At 41.7% G+C, this 20295-nt stretch overlaps 1 protein-coding gene across 1 annotated transcript in view; it reads left to right on the plus strand.

The window, feature by feature from the left end:
• LOC145243628 (reelin-like) overlaps positions 1–20295 on the plus strand; it is a 280927-nt gene that overhangs the window by 239903 nt on the left and 20729 nt on the right. The window contains exon 52 of the mRNA XM_080106652.1: positions 1445–1839. Coding sequence (XP_079962778.1) covers positions 1445–1839 — 395 coding nt within the window. The remainder of the gene's footprint in view (positions 1–1444; positions 1840–20295) is intronic.

The following is a 20295-nucleotide window of genomic DNA, read 5'->3' on the forward strand; positions in this document are numbered from 1 at the left end:
TTCGAAGCTATGTCTTTACAACCCTTCCTTTTCATAACCTATCATACTTTCATAAATCAGAGTCCATTTTCTGTAGGCTGTTTTTGAACCCAGTCAACGGCCGCTACTTTTGCTAGTATATATATATATATATATATATATATATATATATATATATATATATATATATATATATATGCAGGAATGAAGGTGGAGAGTAGAAAAACTAGATTAGACGAACACACGTATATACACGCATTATATAGACGACTGTGACAAGTGAATACAAACGTATATAATCTTTATACACACATTCGTTAGAACACCATTTTATGCCCTTAGACGATACACAAATTTATGCATATATATATATATATATATATATATATATATATATATATATATATATATATATATATATATATTAAGCATAGACTGAGATGGATTGGACATGTGGTGAGGATGTTAGACAGTCGACTTCCCAAACAACTCCTTTATGGCGAGCTCGCCGAGGGAAGACGTCTGGCTCAAAAGTCTAAATTGAGATTTAAGGATTTCGATGGACTCTTAACACTTGGAGCTTCTCAACGTAAATTAACTGACAGCAAAGTTCCACACCTTTACTGAAGCTGTTCCTAGATTTTTCTATAGTCTTTGACGATGTCCATTAAACTAATTAGGCACCCCCCCCCCGATTTTCGATGTTGCAAGTGATGCTAGCATATCAGTGACACCAACACAACAGCTGTTATCTGCTAACTCTCCAATCGGTCTTCGAACAACGTTTGTAACGTCGCAGTTACGCTCAAATCGTGTTCGTTACAATTCAAACATCTCTCAAATCCTGGTTTGGTACCGTCGAAAAGAACCAACCAAGCGGCTTTTCTTTTTGCTTTAGCAGAAGGCATTTATCACCATTATTTTCCAAACAATGCCTGCTTCTTGTTTTTTTTTTTTTTTTTTTTTTTTTTTTTCTCACTGCCACTGCAGGGCCACACATCCATCTCATCTCGACGCGTTTTTCTTTCCCCTCGATCACACGCCGCCCGTAACCAGCTATTTCTCGCCTTCGACTTTACACGTCCATTTTTCCCTTTTAAGTAATCCGAGTTACCAAATTTATACTACTAACGATTTCTACGATAATTACTACTGTACACTCTTTAACCCTTATCCTCGAGTGGCCTCTGGGCCTTGATAAGTGATGACTCCTATGTAAAAAAAAAAAAAAAGCCAACTTGGCTTCCCTCTCGACCGTGTAGTGTCGTTTTTTTGTTGTTTTTTTTCTTGTCACACCAGTCCGCGCACACTTTCTAATTTGCAAATGTGCCTTTTCGGCTTCTGCTGCTAATATCTTCGAAAGCTATCTTACTGCTCCTGTTAATATTTTCTCACGGACTCTGTTACATTATCTCATAAACGAAATTCATGTTAACACATAAATCAATTCTGTTTATTTCCTTAGGCATCGCCTGGCACACCCTTTACACCCTTGACTACCGCGAATACATCCGACCAAAAAGAGATTACCTGCGACTTCCGCTTGCAGCCAGAACCGGAAGTACACGCATCCGTTGGTGGCAGCCTCTCAACCGGGAAAGTTTTACGAAATCGCCCAGCTGGGCATTGGATAACGTCTTCATCGGAGGATCCGAAATCAATCCCAGCCACCTGCGTTTGAATTTCACACAAGGGATGAACGAACTCACCGGCAATTGGGAGTTTTCGCCGAAAGGGAAAGTTGAACGAGAATTCTGCGGTAAAACTGAAGAGTCCATGAAATGGTATGAAGGTCCCGGGGAGAAACGTCTCACAACAAACCAGTTGATCATCCAGGAAAATAGTATCCTTGAATTTAAGGTAAGAATAATTGGTGATTCTACATTTACCGACCCGCAATTTCCACGAATTTGGCTCGGGCACGTTCAATTCTTGATGAAAATAACCGAAAGAGGTCGGCCAAGCATTCCTCAATTTTTAATGAACGCGCTGTCTGTTTTTAGCTAATACGAATCGGTAATGTCTACTTTTTTATATAAATTGGAAGAAAAAAATAATAATTTTAATTGCGCAGGTTAGGGTTTAGGGTTGGGTTAGATACATGTTTATAATTTTATTTATTGTATTTCCGTGTTTTCCCTATTTATAATTTTCCCTTAGAGGTTTGATGTTTCGCCATAGGCCGCTTCAGTAATAATATCCTTCAATTTAAGGTAAGAATATTTGGTGGTTCTGCATTTACCGATCCGCGATCAGGGGCATAGCTAGAGTAAACGTCACCCGGGGTGGTCTGCTCAAATGTTACCCCACTGACATTGTCACACCCTTCCTTTTCTGTCACCCGAACCGACACTTAGATACGACACTTTATATATATATATATATATATATATATATATATATATATATATATATATATATAAACCATTTAATCATTTTTCCAATTGTTTTTCACAGATAAAAGAAAACGAAATGAGTGTCCAAAAAATACAAGGTTTAGCAGTTTTCAATAAAAATCGACAAAAATATTCTTCAGTTACTAATTTTAAAAAAAGATGTAAGAGTTTCTAATATTTTAGAAAAAATTAAAAACTTTACATAATAAATCCTATTTTCAGACCATTTTCGCACCCTTTGGCTGAAAATTTTGTTGTTGTTTGTTTTAGAAGGGGCGGACCGCCCCCATCCCGCCCCTTCTGACTACACCACACCACTGCCCGCGATTACCACAAAGTTGGCTCGGGCTCAGTTGACGGAAATAACCGAAAAAGGTCGGCAAAGCATTCCTCAATGTTTTTTTTTTTTGTTTTTTTTTTTTTTTTCACGAACGCACTGTCTGTTTTTAGCTAATACGAATCTATAAAGGCTACTTTGTTTTTTATAAATTGGAAGAAATAAAACAAATAATTTTAATTGCGCAGGTTAGGGTTTAGGGTTGGGTTAGATACATGTTTGTAATTTTATTTATTGTATTTCCGTGTGTTTCCTGTTTATAATTTTCTCGTAGAGGTTTAATGTTTCGCAATGAGTCGCTTTAATGGTTAGAGTACTTGGAAAAATCAATTGTAAAAGTGATATTCTCCTGAAGGTTGAAGGTTCAATTCTTGGTGTAGCCGCTTCTGTTTATGGCCGTCAGCATCCGAGCAGATCCGAGAAATTTCGGTAAATGCAGAAGTAGCGAATAATTGGTGATAGTGTTGATTGGTAATCTTTTATACCAATGCATGGAAACAGTAAAAGAAAAAAAAACTAAAAAACATCGAAAATCAAAACAAATACTGGTATGAAAACACCCAATAAATGTCACGGTGATATTTATTGGTTGTGTTTCTCTCAGTAGTTTATTTAATAATAGGCTTTTTACTTATTTTAAAGTGTTTTACTTAAGTAGTGTAAAGTCCGTCGACTCATAACGAAAACTAAAACAGTTGTCTGATTAGAGCCATAGTTCAGTCTCGATAATCGTTCAAAAATCGAAAATAAACAAAATACTAGTAGAACTTTACATTTTCACACAAATGTGTGTGTGTGTGTGTGTGTCCGTGTGTGTGTGTGTGTCCGTGTGTGTGTGTGTGTGTGGGTGTGTGTCCGTGTGTGCTTTGTGTGTGTGTGTCTGTGTCCGTGTGTGTATGTGTGTGTGTGTCTGTGTCCGTGTGTGTGTGTCCGTGTGTGTGTGTGTCAGTATGTGTGTGTGTGTGTGTGTGTCCGTGTCCATCTCAATAAAATCGTAAAAGAAGACATAAAACTGCCGTGTAACTCTGATGCCATTACAATAACGTAAAAAAGACTTTTTCTTAATCATTTTAGTTGAATTTAATTGGTGTAAATGTTGACAATTAAGCAGTAAAGATGGCGTCTCCTAGTGACGTCACGTCCAGTAAAGTAATTTCAGAAAACGTTGCTGTTATTGCCGCAAGGGAAAGAGAATTAAAATGAAGGAAGTACAATAAAAATGAGTTAGGATGATTTTTAAGATAGATAGACAGACAGATAGGTGGATGGTGGAGAAAAAATATACAGATAACTTGAGAATTAGAAATATAAATAAATGGGCAATGGAAACAAGTCAATGATAACAAGTCAATATATATATATATATATATATATATATATATATATATATATATATATATATATAAGCTGTATATATATATATATAAGCTGTATATATATATATATATAAGCTATATATATATATAAGCTGTATATATATATATATATATATATATATATATATATATATAAGCTGTATATATATATATAAGCTATATATATATATATATATATAAGCTGTATATATATATATAAGCTATATATATATATAAGCTGTATATATATATAAGCTGTATATATATATAAGCTGTATATATATATATAAGCTGTATATATATATAAGCTGTATATATATATATAAGCTGTATATATATATATATAAGCTGTGTATATATATATAAGCTGTATATATATATATATATATATATATAAGCTGTGTATATATATAAGCTGTATATATATATATATATATAAGCTGTATATATATATATACAGATAAGCTGTATATATATATATAAGCTGTATATATATATAAGCTGTATATATATATAAGCTGTATATATATATATATATATAAGCTGTATATATATATATATAAGCTGTATATATATATATATAAGCTGTATATATATATATATATAAGCTGTATATATATATATATATAAGCTGTATATATATATATATAAGATGTATATATATATATATATTAGCTGTATATATATATATATATATATTAGCTGTATATATATATATATATATTAGCTGTATATATATATTAGCTGTATATATATATAAGCTGTATATATATATAAGCTGTATATATATATATATAAGCTGTATATATATATATATAAGCTGTATATATATATAAGCTGTATATATATATATATATATATATATATATATATATATATATAAGCTGTATATATATAAGCTGTATATATATATATATAAGCTGTATATATATATATATAAGCTGCATATATATATATATATATTAGCTGTATATATATATATATATATATATATATAAGTATATATATTAGCTGTATATATATATATATATATAAGTATATATATTAGCTGTATATATATATATAAGTATATATATTAGCTGTATATATATATATATAAGTATATATATTAGCTGTATATATATATATATATATATTAGCTGTATATATATATATATATTAGCTGTATATATATATATATATATATATATATATATATATATATATTAGCTGTATATACCTGACGTTGCCAGGTTGAAACATATTGGAGGGCGGAGTGTTTAGTCACATACTATTTAAGATACTCCGAATATCCAAACCTGTTACGATTTTCCTGAAAGTGGACCGTATGCTGGATTTATGGAAACATAAAAAACATCTATTTTCGTCTATGAAACTTAAACAGGAAATAACCCTCATAGCGTGAATGGAAAGTAACTCTTAAATAAATAAACTTATTTTTGTTTTAAAAGTTAATTTGTATTGGTTAATAATAATTGAAAATAAATTAAATTACAAAATAAATTAAATGAATCAACTTTAAACAAGTCAAAAAATATATGATCACCCGGCTGATTTTCCTCATTTAAACCCCTGGCCTGATGCAAAACATCAGGGTAAAACCGCCAAATGGCACCGTTTTATGGCAAAAAACAGCTTATCCTGCCTTGACAGAGTACAAAATAGACTTCGTGGCTTGGTGAGGGATGCCCTCTTCTCTTCCCTGCAACCTCTTTCGCACAGAAGAGACGTAGCGAGCCTATCTTTGTTCTATCGTTATTTCCATGGCAAGTGCTCGTCTGAGCTCCATTCTCTGGTCCCCCCTCGCCAATCTTTTTCAAAAGACACCCGACTAGCTGCAACCGCCATCAATAATTTCCCCCACTCCTTATCTGTTTCTAAATCAAAACGTGGATTCCATGAACAAAGCTTCTTTCTTAGAACTGCACGCCTGTGGAGCTCTGTTCCGCTTGCCTGTTTCCCTCCCGACTTACACCTGAATGTTTTCAAGTCCAACACAAACAAATTCCTGATGAACCGCCCCCTTAAGTAATGACACTTTATCAGTTCTCCAATACTATTACTACACTATCCCATTGATTACTGTACACACAATAACCCTTATCCCCGAGTGGCTTTTGGGCCTTGATAAGTGGTGAACTCCCTGTAAAAAAAAATACCTTTGTTCTATAACAAAGCCGAGCAATAGCGGATTTTATGAAACTGGGCAATATCGGGTTTTCGAGAAATACAAAGAACGGTTTTTTAGGTAAACGCGTTCCATTTTTAACTGGTGACGTAGGATGATGTAAGTTAAAGAAAACAAAGAAACTTTCGATTTGTGCAATGTTAATAAAAACGTTTTGTTTTGTGTAAAAAAAAAACGATAACGCAGAGAAACATTCACCTGTCAGTAGAAGCAGTTGTTGACATTCTTTTGTCGTCGTTACAACCCGCCACCCTGTCTCTCCCACCTCGCTTTTTCTCTCCATAACCACAAGCTCGAACTGTCAAAATAAAGGCATTTTGTTTAGATGGTTCCTTTTTTGTTATTGTAAAACAAATATTGTTAAGTTTTGAGACATTGTGTTGACAAAGATGGCGGCGTAGTTCAGATCAGTAACCAAGATGGCGACCAAGAATCAAATGTGGTCCGTGGCGTAGTTAACCTCTTAAGTTCTGAGATATTGTGTTGAACAAAGATCGCGGCGTAGTTCAGATCAGTAACCAAGATGGCGGCTAAGAATTAAATGCGGTCCGTGACGTAGTAAACGGCGAACTTGTATTTAGTCGTTACGGCCCCGACCTTGGCATTATCTACTGCCAAGGCCTTATTTGGGGTCCGTAACAACTTAGGCACCAGGGCCAGTAGGGGGAAGTTGGGAAAAATAGGGGTCTTTGCTAGTCCTAGGCTAGACTTGCGTTTGATAGCAAGTGCTTTATTAAGTAAAACCTACACTAGAGTTTCTATCACGCACTAATTGCATAACCGCCTTACATTCTTACCAGGACCTACTTAAAATAACAGCTCCCCAGCTTACACGGATGGCGGGCGACATTCATGCTGAAAAAATTTAAAAACAGATATATACAGGAACAAAATAAAACTTATTTATATACAAAATAAAGTACTAATTTTTTTTTCTCTTTTTTTTTTTTTTTTTTTTTTTTTAAATAATGGGGGTGAGATGATGGGGAGGGGGGCAAACTAGAAAACACCCAAAAAGAAAGAAAAAGAAAGCAAATAAACAAAATGCCTATGGGGGCAGGTTAGTAAGGGACCCTCCCTACCTAACAGCTGGTCTGTCGTGTGAAACGCCCACTGTCTTCCGCTCCTCTCCCCCGGGGGGAAGAGGTGAAAGCAAGCAGGACGTTCCCTAGAGGGGAGTGGAGGATCTAAGGGTTTTGTGAGAAAAATAATTTTGGGGTCGGGGTAAACAGGGATGGATGGCGTCTTCCAAGATTAAGTGCGTAATGGGCAAAAATAGGCCGGGGACAAAATAAAACAAGTGGACTGGGCATCTTTCGAAACTCTCTTAGTGCCAATCTAACGAAAAAATAAAAGACTACGGGAACAGGATCAACATGCATACTACCCTAGTCTAGGCCCTAATAAAGCATAAGCTATCCACTCTTGGTGGTTACACACCTACCTAACCTACTCCTACCCATCGTATAAGGTTAACCTTATATTACTTTACATAAGGGGCTGGGTTCCGAGAAAACCAAACCTCAGCACCTTAGGAACAATACCACTAGGGTGGAAACACGAACTCGAACCTAGCTCCTCGTCGGATGCACAAACTAGTGTTGTGCACCCATCTCCTATCAAAGTCTATGCGGGACAATCTCTTCAAATCACATCTGATTTTTATTTTAAGTTGATGCTTAAAATAAACAACCAGATCCTGATCGGAAAAAGATCGCCCCTCATAGACAATGCCCAGACGTGTATACCACGTCACTAACCGAGTTACCAGTAGGATTGCTAGAAACACCAACCGTTTCTCCCTGTCAAACGGCGGGTCCACATTGTCGACTACGTACGCTAAATCAAGTGGCACCGACCACTCGGGGTCGATGCGAGCCATTACCCCTTCGACATACTCCCAGAGACTCCGCACCCCGCTGCAAAGAAAGAACGCGTGTTCTCTCGTTTCCTCCTCCTCTTCATCATTGCAGCGTGGGCACGGGGGATAATATTCGCTATCCCTACAATCCCTGGCTAGTCTGCCAAAGAGTGGCAGCGCGTCCCGGACTAGCCTCCACGTTATTGAAAATTCAGAATTATTGATGTAGCTACTGGCAGGCGCCCAATTCCAAAGCGAGAGAACTTCCCCCCTCGACAGATGTAGCCGCTCCACCAGCGGGTTTTTTGCAGTCCCCACCACTAATTCCTCATATAGCCTCCACCTAGGCCGTGCAAGGTCCCTGGACCCCGGCAATGCCCTAAGGGCGGTTCGGCATTCGGTCAGGAAACACCGTTCCCCCGCCGGTCTTTTGCGACCTTCAGCGACAGGGGCGGATATGAGCCGTGGAAAAGCCTGTTCCACGGCTGGTACCCATTGCGTTTCCTCCATCAGTGTCCGACTCAGGAACGCCAATCTTTCTGCATGTTTATGGCTTTGCAGATCAGGCATCCCCAAGCCTCCCTCGCTAAGCTTCTGCGTACAGACCTGTTTGCGGACAAACAGCTTTCCTCCCTTCCATAGCAGTTTGAAAAGGAGGCGCTCTAAAGCCTTACAGCGATCCGCAGGCAGGGGAAGAACAGATAAACGGTAAAGGATCAAAGGAAACACATACGTAGCACATGCCTCCGCGCGACTCTTTAAGGACAATTTCCTCCGAATCCAAGTCCCAACCGACGACTCGACCTTAGTCTGTACTTCCGACCAATTCTTGTCCAACTGGAGGTCCGGCCCGAACCACACACCGAGGATCTTTACTGGGTCATCAGTCCAGCCGAACACACCTGGAAGCGAGTTTACCCCGGTCCAGGCGCCCAATCGCAGGCCAACGGACTTGCTGCGATTGATCACGGCCCCTGTAACAACTTCATACTCAGCAATCGCCTCTATAACCGCTCTAATATCGCTACGCCGAGCAGCGAACATGGTGACGTCATCGGCGTACGCGGACACCCTGGCAAATTTGCCGCCAGGCAGAGCTATGCCGCGCAGGACTGGTCTCGCCGCCTCGTCCCTTAATTTGCGAAGGAAGGGCTCCAACGCCAGGACATACAGCAGAGGCGACAGCGGGCAACCCTGCCGCACCGACCGGGAGACCCCAAAGGGCTCCGACAACCTACCATTTACCTGCACCACTACCGCGGGATCACGATACAGGGCGGAGATCCACTTGCGGAAGTCCGGACCAAAGCCGGCGGTTTCCACAACAGCCCTCAGGAACCCATGGTCCACCCTGTCGAATGCCTTGGACTGATCTAAATTGATCAGCGCGGCTTCAGCGTCGTCTTCTAAACCCTCTATGATCGTGCGAATCAAGTCCAGATTGTTCTGAATTGATCGACCCTTCACAGCGTAGTTCTGATCCGGTTCGACCAAGTCACCGATAACAACCTGCAGTCGGTTCGCAAGAACGCGGGCCAAAATCTTGAAATCTGCGTTAAGCAGAGTAATGGGCCTATAATCGTCTAGATTCCCCCCTCCATGTTGGTCCCCCTTCTTCAGAAGCGTGACCATTCCTTTGGTTACCTGCCTCGGGATCGAATCCTGGGCAAATTAGTGGTTAAACACGCCCGTTAGAAGGGGCACAAACATGCGCGACAGCCTCAAGAACAATTCGTAGGGCAAACCATCAAGCCCCGGAGATTTGTTGTGGCCAACCTGCTTCAACGCAGTAATGACCTCACGCTCCGTAACCATTCCCTCGCAGCTAGCCGCTCGGGCCGCAGTAAGGCGGGGCGAGCCAGCTAAATAGCCGCCAAACTCCTGGCCGCGGAGTCTGGGTAGTTGGGTGAAGCGTTCCTCCAAATGTTGCCGAAACCCATTGCAGATCTCCCGTGCCGACACGAGAGAGCGCCCTTCCAGGTTTTTCACCTCCCGAATGTACCCATCCGAGCCACGTCTTAGAGCAGCCTTACGCTCAACAGCGTCAACATTCACGGCTTCGTTGGAGACTCTGTTTAACCTAGCCCTAACTACTTGACCTTCATATCGCTCGCTTGCCAAGCGATTGATGTCCCCCTTAACTAGAGCTAGATCTAGTGAATCCCCCCCTGCCATCACCCGAGTCAGTCTATCCTCTAGGTGCCTTTTGGTCCAAGCCCTATCTAGCGCGAGGCGTTGACTGTATTGGACACAAAAGTGCCTAATGGTGACCTTAAGTTTAACCCACCAGCTACTCCCGGTAACCACCCCCACTAACTCCCTCTGAATTAGTGTTGTCAGCTGCTCCCGAAAGTCGTTCGACTCCAACAAGAAGACGTTCATCTTCCAGTAGCCCGCCAACCTAGGCCTATTACCTAATTTCAAACGGGCCAACACAAGTTTGTGGTCCGAATGACCTAGCCAGTGGAACGTGGGACAAGATAGGAAATCTACGTCGCCCCTTCTAATTAACATCTGGTCCAAGTATGTACTCGGACCGGCAGCCGAACTAGATTGCCACGTCCACATCTCCCTCCCTGGGTGATCCAGACGGAACCTGTCGACTAGATCGCTCGAGGCCATAAAGCCAGACAGGGTGTTGTCACACCTTTCCAACCCACTAGCCCCCCCGACCTTATCTATCTTGGGGTCCAGGATGGCATTCCAGTCCCCCATTAGCACTACCCGCTCCGGACCCGAAGAGAGAAACACCTCCACCTGCCGAAAAAAGGAAACCCTCTCGCTTTGGATGTTGGGCGCATAAACTGCCACTATCCGGAACGCGCCGCTTTTAACGGCAACATCGACCACGACCAGCCTCCCATGAGCGTCCGCGTGAACAAGCGTAACCGTCGCAGCCAGAGTGCGACTCACTAGTACAGAAACCCCCCGACTATGGAGGCTGCCATATGCTGAGTAAACATGAACATCGTCTACCAGCACATCGCAGTCCCCATCCCCAACAAAGTGGGTTTCTTGTAGGGCAGCTACGTCTACCTCAAGGGCCACGAGATCCCTCAGCACGCGAGCAGCCTTGCTTCGAGATCTCATGCCCCTCGCATTAAAACTAGCTAGGTTCAAGGCCATGTTTCCCTAACTAGTAATATTCCTCTACTAAGGGTCTAAAGTCCTCGGGAGTGAGGACGTCGAAGGCCTGACCAAGACTGCCCGTGAGCAGGTCGGACGTAAGCCGTCCGTCTCGAGCCAGGCCCCCCACGTCCAAGGGGAACGTCATTTTCAGTGCCCTATAGAGGGAGGGGTGAACATAAAGAGGGACCCTCCCCTCGCATTGGGTATTTATCTTACTCAGTGATGGGTGCTCCCCGTCCACTAGTTTGAGGCCTTTGAATGCTGTTTTTGCCTCCTCCACCATTCTCCAGAGCGCTTTCGCTCTTCCTCCCCTATTCACCGGGACGAACGTAATTAATGACGGAGGGTCCGGAAAGTTTCTTGGGTCAGTGACTTCCTTTTTATCAACCTTTGAGAGGCTTTCTAGTTCTTTAAGGTACCTCCTCTGCCTTCCGTTGAGGTCACTGACCGTGTTGCTTAAGTCGGCTTCACAAACTCTTTCCCCGGGCCAGAAAGGGAACTTTCTGGTTTTTTCCGCTCTTGTTGCTGCCGACTTTTCTACTTTCTTTCCCGGGGCTTCTTTTTCTGCACTCATTTCAACTGGTTCGGGTGTTTCAACTGGTTCGGACGTTTCTGCTGGAGCCTCCGAATGCTCCGTTTCACTTGTTGGTGTGGTGAATAGAGGAGGGGTTGGCTGAACATCCTCTTGGGGGGTTGGTCTTTTGGAGATTCAGTAGGCTGGTCTTTTTTTTCTCTTTTTTCTTGCTGCTTGTCATCCCCTCCGTCGCTCTCTGATCCGGATGACCTGCTGCTAATCTTTCTCTTTGTAGCCGTTACTACTGGTCTTGCTTCTGCTCGTGGAGCCGGTTCCGCTTTTCTCCCCTTCTTTGATACCACCGTACTCCATTTTGTAGTGGTATCTACCTCCATCGGGGGCGCTATAGTCTGGCTCTGAGCTGGTCCTTGTTTACTGGTCTCTGCTGTTTTCTTTTGAGGGCAGAATCTGGCCACGTGCCCTGGTTTTTGGCATTGCCAACATTGTGGTCTTCTGCCCTCTACGATGACCACCATGGACCAACCCTCGCATGTCAACTGGGCGGGAATTTCATGGAACTCCTTCCTTGACAGCCGCATCAGAAATTTATATTCCCCTGTTCTAATATTATGGGGGCCTTTCACTGCTTCCACTTCCTCAACTTCCCCGTACTGGGACATGATGGCCCCCAGCTGGTCTTCTTCTAAGAAACAGGGGACTCCTGAAATTGTCACCGATGTTCTCCTTTTAGACAAATATTCTGGTCTGATGCGGATGTCCCGCCATGTGAGATCCCCTCTTGCCAGTTTCTGCGCCTCTTCTTTTGTCGGCAAGAGGACCTCCCACATGGCATTAAATCTTCTGACGGCGTATTGGGCCGGGATCTTGACTTTGCCCAGGAGTTCCATCATTCTATCTTTCGGGACGCCTTTAAGTCCCTTTCCTTTGGCGTCCAACGTTAGTAGGGAGACGGAGCGCTCCCTTATTCCTTCCAATGTTTCTGGGACCACTTTGATGTTATTCCCGTCCACGAGCTCTTTATATTTCGTTTCAAACAGCTGTTTGTAGTAAGCTGGGGACTTTGCCTTCCTCTCCTTTGGTCCCCAGCTCAGCTGTTCACCCGTGGACTGGACTCCTGCCGACGCTGCTACTGCTTCTGCCACCGTCTTTGCCTGCGGTGTTCGCTGGCCTGCTAGGATGGGTGAATCCGACAATACGAGGGCTGGCCATTCCTCCTTTTCCACCGGCTCCACGCTAGTGTATCCCCCCGTCCCCGGGGAGCACCCCTCTAACCTGAACACCTCCATGGATCTCGCCTTCCTCATCCCTTCCACTGATCTATCCCTCGGGCTGCTTCTCTCGGACCGTGACCATTGCTTTGCTCGTCTCCTTTTATTTTTCACCTTCCACGGCCCGCCTGGAGTCTCTTCAACAAACTTTCGCCAGGCCTCCACCTCCTGCTCCCTGGTTGTGGCTATACCCGAGGCTGGGGTTATCCATGGTCTCGACACCGTTGACCTGGGGGTATCTTCCTCGCCCGCAACCCTGCCGGACGCTACTGCTCCTGGGGTGCCTATTGGTGTGGCAACCCCCGAAATCAACCACGGCGCAACCGAAAACGACCCTTCTGAGTTGGGGGTGGCGATCCCCGGAACCGCACCGGCACTCGACCCTTCCGAACTGGGGGTGGCGACCCCCGAGACCCTTCTCGACACAAAACCCTTCTCGGCACCTACACCTGGGGCGCCCCCCAAGATGGCAGGAGCAGCGGCCTGCTCCATCTATTTTGATGGCCCAAGGCCCAACTAGATGCCCGCCGATTTGGAAGCCAAGGGGACCTTCGCCTAAAAAGGCACGTCGGTTTCCCTTGGTCCTGCCGGCTGCTTAAGCACTAGCTGGACCCCGGACTACCTGCAATAAAAACGAAAACAAGAACAGTTAGTAATTTGCCCGAGGGCAATAACAAAAACAATCAGAATGCAACAATGAAAAGCAAAACTTTGCTGGTCCAAATCCCCAAGAAGGGGCTGGTCCTTGCGAAGTCAAGCGTAAAAAAAAAGAACTCGGACTCTTAGAGCGTGGACTGCAGTGTGAACTTTAGTCTTGGCCGGCAGAGACCGAGCGTTGCCGTCACTAACGAGGAGTTGGCGGCGAACTTATTGAATCCAAAATTCGACAATTTTTATACTAATTTTGGGACGTTTTCATTGGTTGTTTAGCACAGCCGTCGTTTATAAAAATGATTGGCGAATTCATTCGTCTCATACCCCCCACCACTTCGTCTGATGGGGAAGGTCTCCTAGCAACTTCGGCTGCAGGGAGACAGGGTAGTACAAGTCAAGGATTCGTCACTTGACACTCAGCCAAACAGGTGAGGGGCCGGGAACTGGCCCACCACCTGTTGGACTGAGGTACACCGCCTGGGTAATACCTAGGAGGTCCACCCTCCCAGGCCTTGCCACCGGGCTTTCCGGTGGGGCAAGTTTATTGCTTGCTGCCTGAGGCGCCTCGACCGGGGAATGCTGACGGGGTTACTCGGGCAATTTTTAAGGGGAGCCTGCGGGGTTCCCACTTTCCGGCCTTGTGCCACATATTGCTGATGTGGGCAGCAATTAAATATTTACCCCCATTACAAGTCAAAAACATTTTACAAATATACATTCGTACGCATTGTAAAAACGGAGTTGAAGATTTCATAGATTCATGTCAAGACAGACTCGCTCGTTATGCTGCATAGGGGCCATATATATAACAATGATGGGGGGACATTTATACAGTTCTGGGATGTTTCTTATAGCATATATTAGCGATGAGAGAGGGTGATAGATGCACAGTTCTTATATTTCTTGTAACACATATAGAGAGGAGGAGGAGGAGGAGGAGGAGGAGAGATATTCTTGGGAGAGTTACGCAATGTTCATAATAAGATGTTTAACACATTACCTTTTTGATTTGTGGAATGACGACACATGACAACAGTTACAAAATATCGATGGTGATTCTTTATTTCATTGGACTGGTCGAGTGATGATGACGTCAGGAATTCACATTTGTTCAACATAGTTTAATCTTTCTACCCGTCGCTTCCAAAGGGGCAGCTGACCACTGACTGCCAACTGACTGGCCCTCCTGATCTCTGCTGACTAGCAGACTCAACTGTTCTGCTTCAACTGCTGCCCTGAGCTGACTAACTCTAGCTCCTATATTGAGAATTTCTCTCTTGCTATGACGTCAGACGTGTGTTTCCCAACGTGACCAATTCACGTGGTTAAGCACACGTTTTTCTAAACACACTTTTGACAAAGAATTCTCAACTGGCCCATTTTTTTAACCTAACCTTTTTTTTACAATATATTTTTAATTTGTATTGTTCATTCTTTTTAGCTGACATTTTTAATATTCAGTTTCATAAAAGAATGAACAATCAATTCTTTTTACAATATAAACAATATCTAACTATTTATAATAGACTTTAACAATAGACCTTTTTAACATTCACATTTCTAACATTCTATTTCTTAACCTTGCTTACAAGGTTCGAGTCTCGGCTTATTCTAATCTCACTTTCATCCATCTAATGTTCTTATTTACATGGAAAGGAACAGCCCCCTTTCCTGTAAAAGTTATATAACCACTTGTCCAGCCAACTTAACAACAGATTTGATGTAAGTCTTCCGTTTTAGGTCGGGGTTAATGTAACATTTTCAATACCAAAATAAAAGCAAACATCTAGACATACATCCGGGTGTTTATACATGATGATCTTTTACGCGCTTTCCGCTTCTCTTTGTCGCTAGGCCGCGTTTCTATCCACGATTAACAGTTTACTACTACAGAAAGATTCCAAGTAAATCGAAATTACAGATTTCAGTAAAGCAAATCTCCCTAACGAAAATAGTGGCCACACATAATCATAAGTAACATCACGCATATGTTTTTGAAGTGCATTAGGGATATACTAACATTTTTTTTTTCTATGCAAAATTTGAATCGATGATCTTGTTAGAAAATAAGAAAATTGAATATGTATTAGCCAAAGACAATGAATAAACCAGCGTTTTTTTTTAACCTTTGCCTATTATTTATAATATACTACAAAAACTGCTACTCAATACTTATATTTGTGTAAAAAAATTTTTAATAACAAAATAATCGTCTTTATACATACGTTCTGCTTTTATACAAACTTTCTTCTTTTACAGTCGATTCCTTTCAGCATCGCCGTTTCTCTTCGCTGCATTTCATAAATGGCTGTCAATCGTCTCGTCTGTTTAACTAATAAAACTCTTTTCATTACCGCTGTTGCTTGGCCCTCTCGGTGGGACATTAGAATACACCGACTGCCCCCTGCAGAGGGTAAAAGTCCCTCAATGGGGGTCCTGGATATGACCTTAAACTATATCCAGTAGTGAGGCCCCAGCTTGCGGGCTTTGAGGAGTGTGGAGCCACCCTTTAATTACCATTGCTCCCAGGTCCACTCTGACCCGGAGTGGTAGTACCTGTTAGGGTTCCAACTATGGGTTAAATAGAAACCGACGTGAAAACAACAAATATATTCTATTAAAAAATTTTTCTTCAAAATCTTTGGATTCGGCATTAAATAACCCGAAAAGGGTTGATATGCCGTAAAACAAAAACAACCAACTAACAAATTTTTTGCAACTGTAAAAATAAGCTTCTTTTCACACAAAAAGATGACAAAAGAAGACGTCTGCTATGAGTTTTCATAAATGGTTTCATTTGGAGAGAATTGACACTGGAGAGGGAAACTAATGTCATCTTAAAATAGTTTGCTTTTTAAAATTAACGAAATGAGATATGCAGACGGACAGAGAGTCGAGGTAACATTCCAATAAGATTATTTCTACATTATTGGCCGTGGATCGTTCGCATAGCTTCTACCGAGAGACTCATCTGAAAACCTTTGATTCTCTCAGCTCGAAAAAATGTCATTCGTCATTGTTAGACTTTGTTTTGCCTACCGCTTGACCTGTCGCCCCTGCTTTGTCATCCATCTTTCATTCAAAGCTGAGATCGATTCTGTTTTACAGATATGGATTATTCTGACATGCACTAAGAGTGACTCTTGTCGAAATTCATACTAGTTAACCTAGTCGTTACTGACATAGAATCTAACGGTAAGAGTCGGTCCTAAGAGCTTAACAAGATAGATGGCTTCCTTGAAAAGAGAGTTATTCATTTCAACAGGTGAAATGAGTATCCGAGTGATGATGGTGAAAAGAGAGGAGTTTAGCTTTAGAGGCGTTAAAAGTGACAAGACATATCCCCCCACTGCACCACATGTTCAAAATCGAAAAAGAGGATGTCAGAAAGGTCTTGGTCATCAGTGATCCTCGATGTGCTGCCATAGCTGGTTGTGTGGTCCACGTAGATATCAACGAATAATCTTATGATATGATTTGGAAGATCACTTATGAAGATCGGGAAGAGGATAGAGCCATGACGGAATATCTGGGTTAACATTTTGAACTTTGAACTTCTGCTCGTACTTTAATAAGAGAAAAGATTTTTAGGGCATTTTCAGATATAAATTCGCCCATATTATTTGTAATCTTCTCTCCTCTTGAGTGTGATTTTCACAACGTTTCGACAGAAGTAACTTCCGACCTTCTTCAGGTGTTTCTTGTTGAACTGGAGAATTTGGACAAAATTTCGAACGGAATTCTTGATTTATATAACAGAGGGTAGCATGCTCTCGTTCCGTCAGCCATGGCAGAATAGAGGCCCTAAGTAATTTGTCGCCCACTCTAAGAATTGAACCTTTAACCTTCAGGAGAATATCACTTTTACAATTGGATTTTTCCAAGTACTATAACCACTGTGCTATGGATCAAGATGAGAACAGTAGTCCAAAGATTCCAAATAACACGAATAACCAATCCTCATCTCAAAGAAACGTAAATTGATTCAGCCAAGAGAGAGGGGAGGGGTCAGACAGAACTACCAGAAATCCTTCACTTTTCCCACTTGCACCAGGCCTTGGGGCGAGCAATCGATTCACACATATGAGGATGTCCTGTCTAACTGAAGAAAAGATCCCGTTACTCTCTAATGTAAATGGAGTCATTTCTCGACTTCCTCCAGTTACTGATGTCACCCTGACCTCACACCCATCAATGATTCGACGAGGTCGTTGTTTGAAACAAATAATCCATTATTCTTTCATTCTAAAATGGGGGTCTAAGTCTGTGAAATTAGAAATGGTAAGAGAATGGCGTAAAGAATCGATCAACTCATAAACAGGCGTCTGTTTGGTCAGTTACCATAGCAACAAAGGTTTTCGTTCGACGAAATTAATGGTTTTATTTAGCAGCAATGTTTAAAACTGATTTATTTATTTATTTATTTATTTATTTTGTAACAGACATCGTCGACATCTATATATATAAAAGTGAAAATGTATGTATGTATGTGTGTATGTTTGGATGTCTGCTAAAAACTTTCGACAGACGCAACGAAAATTCACAAACTCGGTATCACAGCGAAGCTCCATCCTTTGCTCGAAAAATATCGAAAAATTGGCCAAAAACGTTAACTTTTTCACCCCGAAATCGACAATTTTCGACAGGGTCAACAAAAACGGTCCTCTCGTGACAATGACCGATTCTACGCATGCGTCAGATGACGTCGTGAACTGATTTACTTTAAATAGTTGAAAAACGGAACAAATTTCATGTACGTCGCGTTAGCTCAGTTGGTTAAGGCCTTGGTTCATTATCTAAACGTTTTGGGTTCGAATCGTGGTGTGAGATTTTTTAAATTTAAATATTGAACCAGTGTTATTTAAGCCATTTTTCACGTAACGTTCGTTTTTCTGCTTTTTTTCCTTTTTTAATTCGCTTATTCTTAGCGACACCCAAAAACACCCGGGTAAAGCCATTTTTCACATGTTCATTTTTCTGTTTTCATCGTTCGTTTGCCTTACGTTTTTTGTGTGTGTGTGTGTGTGTGTGTGTGTGTGTTTTTTTTTTTATTGTTTGATCGCCGCGTAGCGGGGAAAACAGAAACTAGCTTCTGCAACTTGACGTTGCTAATTTCGGTTTATAAACGTCAACTTAACACACTTATCAATTCATCTGTTCCCGTGGTCGAGATTGTTAGGTCACAGGGGGGGTTCCATTTCCTTTCCACCTCAGCGTCAAACGTTCGGGGTTCAAGCCGACCTTTATACTAAAACTATTTTTTTTTTTTACACCTCCAAACAACCGGCCAATGTTTTTTTTTAACAGGGTTGTTTTAATCTACCCCCCACCAACACACACCTCCAAACACTCGGGCAACGCCGGGTACCCCCGCTAATCTATAATATAAATCTCTGCTTTAATGTATGTATGTATGTATACTTATGTTTGTATGTCTGCCTAAAACTTTTGACAGAAGCGACGGATTTTAACGAGATCGGTATCATTTTTAAGATCGACCCTTCGGACAACAAATATCGAAAAATTGGCCCAAAACGTTAGTTCCTTCACCCTCAATTGGGCACTTTTTACAGGGAGGGGTTGCTTTTTCCGCCGATAAACATTCGCCACTTCCGGTTTGGCAATGGGCGCAACAGCTAACGCTGTACGGGTTCGAGCCTGCCTGCCTACTACCACATTTTTATTTTTTTTATTTTATTTTATTTTATTTTTTGCTCAACCAAGACCCTTACACACACCTCTACTTTCTTTTCCGCTTTCGCGTCACGGGTCGAGCCTGTCTGCCTGCTACAACTTTTTTTTTCTCAGCACACACCTACGGACACCCAGGCAACGCCGGGCAGCCAGGCTAGTCTATAATATAAATCTCATCTGTCTGTTTTAATGTATGTATGTATGTATGTATGTATGTATGCCTGCCTAAAACTTTTGACAGAGGCGGCGGATTTTCACGAGATTGGTATCGTTTTGAAGTGCGACTCTTCGGACGACAAATATCGAAAAATTTACTAAAAACATTAATTCTTTCACCCACAACTGGGCACTTTTCTATAGGAAGGGGTCGCTTTTTTCGCCGATATTTTCGAAAGTCATCCCCTCTTTTTGATTTACTAGCCTTAATTTAAACATTCGCCACTTCCGGTTTGGCGACGGACGCAACAGCAAAAACGTCATGTTTTCTTTTTTTTTTCACGTTCTTTTCCTCTTCGCGATACGGTTCGAGCCTGCCTTCCTACTACCACTTTTTTTTTTTTTGCTCTACACCTCCAAACACCCGAGCAACGCCGGGCATCTAGGCTAGTTTATTTATTATTTTTGTTAAGTTCTCTTAGATTGAAAGCTGATAGTATTTTAGTTACATTTAATTTTTACTTTTATTTTTTTTACTTTCATTTGTTCACTAGCCTGGTTGCCCGGGTCTTTCGAGTTGTGTTTTGAGCAAAAAAAAAAAAAATGGTAGTGGGTAGGCAGGCTCGAACCCATACCGCGAAGGAGGAGAAGAACGTGAAAAAAAGTGACGTCTTTGCTGTTGCGTCCATCGTCAAACAGCAAGTTGCGAGCGGTTAAATTAAAGCTAGTCAATAAAAAAGAGG

This window comes from Euprymna scolopes, chromosome 22, assembly GCF_053919585.1.
Source record: "Euprymna scolopes isolate OS-2025 chromosome 22, ASM5391958v1, whole genome shotgun sequence".
Taxonomy (NCBI): domain Eukaryota; kingdom Metazoa; phylum Mollusca; class Cephalopoda; order Sepiida; family Sepiolidae; genus Euprymna; species Euprymna scolopes.